This window comes from Prionailurus bengalensis, chromosome A3 (assembly GCF_016509475.1).
Source record: "Prionailurus bengalensis isolate Pbe53 chromosome A3, Fcat_Pben_1.1_paternal_pri, whole genome shotgun sequence".
Taxonomy (NCBI): Eukaryota; Metazoa; Chordata; class Mammalia; order Carnivora; family Felidae; genus Prionailurus; species Prionailurus bengalensis.
Window position 1 is genome coordinate 64,771,852 of NC_057354.1, and position 7,385 is coordinate 64,779,236.

The 7,385-nt window shown below is 49.5% G+C and overlaps 1 protein-coding gene across 1 annotated transcript in view; it reads left to right on the forward strand.

Moving 5' to 3' along the window:
• Positions 1-6,615, forward strand: part of SIX3 (SIX homeobox 3) — a 94,436-nt gene extending 87,821 nt beyond the window's left edge. The window contains exon 4 of the mRNA XM_043603298.1: positions 6,471-6,615. Within this exon, the coding sequence (XP_043459233.1) occupies positions 6,471-6,491 (21 nt within the window). The 3' untranslated portion in view covers positions 6,492-6,615. The remainder of the gene's footprint in view (positions 1-6,470) is intronic.
• The last annotated feature ends 770 nt before the right edge of the window (positions 6,616-7,385 follow it).

A 7,385-nucleotide genomic window follows, 5' to 3' on the forward strand; every position in this document is an offset into this window, starting at 1 on the left:
AAGGGACTGGTATTTGCAGAGTAGTCTGAAAACCCTGCTAATCTGAAGAGCAGTGATTCCTACCTACAGGGCTCTGAGATCCCATTGGAAATGGTGAGGAAAGTCCTCTTCCCAATAAAATGCTCATCTGTACATGCACACAAAAAGTGGCATTCTACTGCAGGAACTCACAAACGCCAGCCCCCAGCCCTGCACCCCCTACCCCTGGGTCTGTGGTGTGGGCAGCTGGAAGGCAGCTGGGGCACGGCCAAACGCTGGAGGCCTGGTGCTTCCCTGGAGTTTCTAGCACCCTTCTGGGGTCATGGACTGAGCCTTTCTCGTGGTTCTTGAGTTCAAACCCCACGTAGGGCTCTGTGCTGACGGTGCAGAGTCCGCTTGGAATTCTCTCTCTCTCCCTCTGCCCCTCTCCCACTCTCTCTCTCAAAATAAGCAAATACACTTTAAAAAATTAACCAGTTGAGTAATTTCTCCCTCCCAACCCTTTCCCATCCTTGAACATGGAAATGGCCCTGAATCCCACAGGTGCCTTGCTCCAGCAGGAGCTCAAAAACAGGTTTTTGTTCATTTGTAAATAACAGCTGTCCTTCATTGCATGTTTACTGTGTGCTAACACTGAGCAAGGGGCTTTAGAATCAGGATCTCACTGATTTCCCCAACAACTCCCCAGTGTGGATACTATTATTAGGCCCATCTTATAGACGGTAAAGTGGGTACTCCGTGGTGCACAGAGGTTGAATGACTAAAGTGGCAGAGGAAGGAGTTGAATTGAGGTCTGCTGGCAAAGTCTGAGCCTGTAACCACTATCCTGTCTTGCTCCTCTGAGCAATATGACTGTTCAGTTAATGTTGAGTACATCGGGCACGATTTGGCAGGGGCAAAGCGGGGCAGGGGGTCCTGAAGACCGCCCAGGTGCCAGGTGGGCTAATAGGTGCCTGTGCGACCGAGCGCTGCTCCCAAGCCGGGACCCTCCGCCCCCTCCGGACCGGCCCAGGGGGGCAACCTGAGCTGGGATGCGAGGACAAGCCCGTGCAACACCTCACCGGTGTTTTATTTCAGCCATGGCGGGGGCAGGAGTGAAACCCGCCTCACTGAAATAATTGGCTCATTCTCAAATGGAGATTCATTTCCGACTGCCCCCTCCCGCATCTCCCGGGCTGGCTGGTGTCACAGGGAGGATATTTTCATAAGGATGAACTGTTCTTGAATGTTTCCTGCCACTGCACAGGTCTCCCGTTAGCAGGCGCAGGGTCTGTTATCTAACACCTCCCTCTGCTTCCAAATATATATTCATGAAAATAAAGCCCCTCTATGAAAAGCCCCGAACTTTCAGGAGTGAGCTGGACAGGGACGCGGGCATAGTGTGTTATCCATGCCTCGCCCACGGTGGGAGCCGAGAAGTACTTGATTCAATTCAGCACATGCTTTCTTCAGTGTCTCCAAGTGAGCTCGGTCCTAAGTCTGGGATAGGAGGACGTCAGGCTTTTGCCTATGAGGCCACCTTTAAGTAGTGAGTCACTCAGTGACAGTGCTGCCTAAGGAGTCCAGTGGACAGCAGTCAAATTATCCGTGAACTTGGATGGGAAAAAAATTTCATCTTTATCATCACCAACCCCTAACTGGAATATAGTTGCTTCTTTAAGCATGTAGGCTTTGGGGTGCCTGGGTGGCTCAGTCGGTTAAGAGTCAGACTTCGGCTCAGGTCACGATCTCCGTGTTGGTGGGTTCGAGCCCCACATCGGGGGCTCTGTGGTGACAGCTCAGAGCCTGGAGCCTGCTTCGGATTCTGTCTCCCTTTCTCTCCGCACCTCCCCCCTCACACTGAGTCCCCCTGTCTCTTGAAAATAAATGAAATGTTTAAAAGAAAAAAAAAGAATGTAGGCTTTAACCATAGCAGTGTTGGGCAGTATCTATGGCATTCCCCACCAGCACACAGGTATTTTCATATCACGTTAGAGTCGAGGCGGACACGTTGAAATGCTTATGCTCACCACTACTTGGAAATTACAGTACCAATCAGACCTGCTGCTAGATCTTACAACTTAACATGTTAATCAAGAAGTGCATGTGTTACTATATCCGTTTAAAAAATTATTTTTATAACTTGGGGCACCTGGGTGGCTCAGTCGGTGAAGCCTCGGACTCTTGATCTTGGCTCAGGTCGTGAGCTCACAGTTCGTGAGATCGAGCCCCGTGTTCGGTATTGTACTGACAGCACACAGCCTGCTTGGGATTCTCTCTCCCTCTCTCTCTGCCCCTCCCCTGCTTGTGCTCGGGTGTGAGCGTGCTCGTTCTCTCTCTTTCTCTCAAAATAAATAAACTTAAAAAATTATTCTTGTAACTTTATTTCAACATGATTTGTTTTCTTTGCAATCATATCTTATTTTATGCATTAGAAAATATTATTCTGAAAAGGGGTGCCTAGGCAGATTCACCAGATGCCAAAGGCAACGAAAACTGGTTAAGGACCCCCATGAAATCGCTGTGTATTTAGGGGTTCTTCCTCCAGTGCAGAGTTGCAGCTGTTTTGAATAAGAGTTAACTCTTCATCTTTCACCTGGTCAGAGGAACCCCCAGCCAGGCATCAGGGGGAAAGAGGAACAACCTGGGGAGCCCTAGGAGGTTTTGGTATGTTTAGATCTCAACTTTTCCATCTATGAAATGGGATGACTGAGCCCATCAATAGGAGGTGCTGTTTCCCCATTCCTGACTGGTTAGGAGTCTGGCAGAACAGTACATGCCTCAGGTGCCGGGATCTGACACGGCTGGGGGCTGGGCCTGGCATGGTGGCTTCGCAAAGTCAGCTGGACCCTCTGTGCTTCCTGCGTGCCAGGATGAAAACAGCTTTTTTTTTCATTTGAGATCCAAGGTGCTGAGTCACTGGCCAGCTTAGAAGAGTAGTTCTTGTTGTAAAACAGCCCAAGAGGCCCCTCCCCTAACCTTGCCCAGCATGGTAGGCCTCAACCCAACTCTGATTTCGAGGAGAAGCCTCCAGGAAAGCACCGCAGGGGTGGAGGGAAGGGGGCTGCGTGAAACAGGTTCTAGGAGGAAAGCCCAGGTTTCAGATTTTCCTAGGGACTTGCCCTGGGCTCTCCTTCCATTTACTTTGTTCAGAGCGGGCGTTATTCCTAAAGTCTCTTATTGATCATCTCTTGTGTGGCCAGCCACATGCTCCACTCTGTGGGGACTCTGAGGGGGAAGACAGCTGCTGCCCTTGGTGACCTGACAATTTAGCCGGGGGCTGGGGAAGACAAGGCCAGCTCACCAGATGTAGCACACCTCCCAGAAGAGCTCAGGCGTGTGGCACAGGTAGGGCAGGAGCAGAGGCCTGGAGTGAGCAGAGGTGCTAAATAGAGGAGAAGGGATTTGACCAAGAAGCAGAGGGCAGGGGGGAGGCCATTCTGGGAAGCGGTGTCTGCTCCAGGCCAGGAGCAGGAGGGGTTTTCATCAGTGGTGGTGAGGGGGCTCTGTGATGACATTAGCCAAGACTGAGGTGAAAGGCAAGTATTGGAGCGCTGGCTATGGGAAATAGGGTATTGATTATAGAGGACTGGGTGACCCTTGAAGTTGTTTTGAGCCAGAGAGGTGTTTCTGGTTGGGCTGCACGCTTGCAGGGAGGGGCTGGACTCCAGGCCCCAACTTACCCCTACATTATTGCTCTCCTAGCTTTCTAAATGTGGCAGCCATGCATCCATCCATCCATCCATTCATCCATCCATCTGCTTGTTCCCTTATCCTCTCTGCCTACCTCCTCACCTCCTCCAGTGTAAGCTCCCTCACTAGGCTTGAGGCTGTACTCTCTGCTGTTTTCCTGGTTTCTAGCATAGTTCTGGGTACAGAGTGAGCCCTCAGTTAAGTATTTTTGAACATATTCCTCCCCTGAGCATTCATTTAGCCATTTACACTTGCTCAGGATGCTTCCTCTGGAATATTGAGTCCATTTGTCCCTCCTCATCTCCAGAGCCACATCCGGTTATTTGGAGAGTCCACAGTGTCCCCTCACCATTCCAACACAGTCTCTGAGAGTCCCTTTCCCCTCTAGTGTAGCCACGTGACTTGACATGCAAGAAGGGAGACTGGGTGCTGGTCCCAGATCTGCAAAGACAAGGCACATGGCCTTAGGCACTGTCATTCTCTGTGCTTCCTTGGCGGAGTGATGGCAAGCGTGGACAAGGAGAGCTTCGAGAATTCCTTATACTCTGATGGGCTGTGGTTCTCTAACCTTAACTTGTCGCAAGTGACGAGGCAAGTGTGGGGCAAGTGAAACCATGTTAACAACTGCTTAAATTCAATCGGAGGGACGTTTCCCCGGAGTCAGTGATTTAACCATGTTTCTCAGCAACACAGGGCTTCTCTAGCTGAGCAGCTAACCATTCCTTAGCCCTAGGAAACGATTTTCTTCTGATAGTCCTTTTATGAATGCATGACCCCCCCCCCTCATAATTGTGAGGATCCAGGAGTGCCCAGAAAGGGCTTTAATCGCTCTGAGATTGCGTTACGTTCCTGATTAAGTCACTTAATAAATGACCACATCAAGTAGCCTGAAGGAAGGCATTTCCGGAGAGGACCTAAGTCACTTTTAATTTTCAGGGCCGTGTGTTTTCCTTTTGCAGCCTGGAGCTGCTGTGCCCTGCCTGCCATCTGAGAAACATTTCTTTAAGGTGTCAAAAGGATGTGTCATGCATTTGGAATGAGGGCTAAATTAAAAGGCCACACAACACATAGTTGGGGAACTAGTGAGATATTCCGGGCTGTTTCCAGGATAAACTACCCATTTGGCAGTCTTTTCTTGAGCAGAAACAATGCATAGTGGGACGCTTGCCTGACATTTACATCCCACAGGCACACATGCACGCACAGACACACATGCACAAGCACTCACACATGCAGTCGTGAAGGGACGTGTAGGGTCCCCTGAATTGGACATACCGATTAGCCACGTGGATTTTGTTGCTACAGAAAGTGGGAGGATTGGTGACAGGTAACTTAGTACCTCTAGTTGTACTGAGAACGGCCCTGGGACTCTTATCTCTTTGCCTTTTGAGAGAGAGGCCCGAGCTCTGTGACGGGCTCCCATAACATGTTCTATTTCTTCATTCGGAGGTGAGAGGAAACGTCAAGTGATTTCATCCAAGTGTCTCCATTTTAAGTTGAGGAAACCAGTGCCCAGAGAAGGCTGGTTACTTGCCCAAAGACACACAGCTCGAGAAAGCCAGAGCCAGTCCATGTCCTGGTGTCATGTGCTAGGTCAGGGCCACCGTCACCCCTTCCCCTCTGTCCCCAATTCTCCTCTCCCTCATGCTGATGTTATCCCACCTCAGATAAGCCACAGGGCAGGTAATTGAGAGCAGACCACCTTGGCTACTGATTTTACCCCAGGGACAAAACAAGCGCTTGCTGCCAGCTGAGAAGTCCCAGCTGCTTCCAGCATGTTCTGAAGCTGCGGGCTCTGGAGAAGCCTTGCTTCTCCTTCATGCCATTAAGAGACCGTTTCCAGGACCTGCCGGGAACCATCGGATATTTTGCAGTTTGCATTTCTGCTCTTTATCTAGCCTTGAGGGGTTTTTGCATTTCATTAAAAAATGTCACCGTTTTTTCCAATTTAGTGCTCACTGGGTGGGATAGTCCAAGGCCAGCCCTTCCAAGACAAATGAAGGTGAAAGGGCCAAACCTAGCTCAGCCACCGGCCCAGGAATGAGCAAACTTCCGGGAAGAGAGAAAACCACCAAACTCTGCTGGGTTCTTTCCCAGACTCAGTAACATGTTCTGTCAACCCTTTCCTGGCCCTGTGGAGCTAAGGGGCCATCTGGGATAAATGGACCGGAAGTTGGCCTTCAGAAAGCCTGGCCCGGGAGAAGGCAAGGCGATTTTCCAGAAAACAAGACCCAAACAAAACAGTTTCTGGGCACCCGCTGCCACCGGGCGTTGGGCCGGAAGCTTTCTCATTGGGTATTTTAGTGAAACCTTTTTCAGATCCGAGGGCTCCTGGCCTGGGATTTACATCAGGCTGAGCTCTGGAATGTGGTGATCACTCATTCTTCCCTTGAAGATCCATCACTATCTCTCTGCGATACCTTCCAAGCCTTGCCCACGGAGAAACTGAGGTTCAGGGAGGCTGTGGGGCAGCGGAGCTCCAGAGTGCTGACAAGTGATTCCCCTGGTCCCACGGTGCAGGATTTAGCAAACAAAAAGACACAATGCCCAGTTAAATTTGAATTTCAGATAAATAATAAATACTTTTTGGTGTGAAGACGTCCCATGCAATATTTGGGATATACCAAAAAAAAAAAAAAAAAGATTCATTGTTTCCTGGAAATTCATATTTAACTGGGTGATCTGTCCTCATTGTCTTTTATCCTAATCTATAGGGCTTTGGGTAAATTCTTCGTTTCCCTAAAGGTGCCTGCTACAGGGGGAAAAATGTCTGCAAGTTACTGATTTAAGGCTAGCCCGTTTGTTTGATTATTTTCCAGGAAAACCCAGGAGGAAAGTGATTTTCCCACCTCCCCACGGATCCACTGGTGAAAGTCGAGAGTGAAGTTCACCTGGGGCGCCTGGGTGGCTCAGTTGGTTAAGCGTCCAACTTCAGCTCAGGTCATGATCTTGTGGTCTGTGAGTTCAAGCCCCACGTCTGGCTCTGTGCTGACAGCTCGGAGCCTGGAGCCTGTTTTGGATTCTGTGTCTCCCTCTCTCTCTGCCCCTCCCCCACTCATGCTCTGTCTCTCTCTCCTCGTCAAAAATAAATAAACATTAAAAAAAATTAAAAAAAAAAAGACTAAAGTTCACCTATGTCAGGTCTTTGCTCCAATGTTACTTTCTCAAAGAGATGGTCCCGGATCACTTATTAAAAACGGCATACTCCTGGGGCTCCTGGATGGCTCAGTAGGTTAAGAGTCCAACTTCGGCTGAGGTCATGATCTCACGGTTCGAGCCCCACATTGGGATCTGTGCTGATGGCTCAGAGCCTGGAGACTGCTTCAGATTCTGTCTCTCTGTCTCTCTCTCTGTGTCCCTCCCCTGCTTGAGCTCTGTCTCTCAAAAATTAATAAATGTGAAAAAAAATTTAAAAAGGAAAGGCACACCTCCCATCCCTGGGGATCTTCTCTGTTTTATTTATCTCCATATTCTCTGCTTTATTTACTTGTTTCTTTTATGGCCTCTGCCAGACTACTACTAGAATGTAAGCTCCGTGATGGTGGGGTTCGTATTTGTTTTGCTCACCTCTATAACCTCAGTGTCTAGAAAAGTGCCTGGCACTTGGTCGACTCTCACTAGCTTTTGTTGAATAGATGGACAAAAGAATCCGGGGCTCATGGCTTTCAGTCAGAAGCTCTTCTCCCTGCAGGCTTCTTTGCTGCCCCACAGCCTCCTCGGAGCCAGGGGATTTA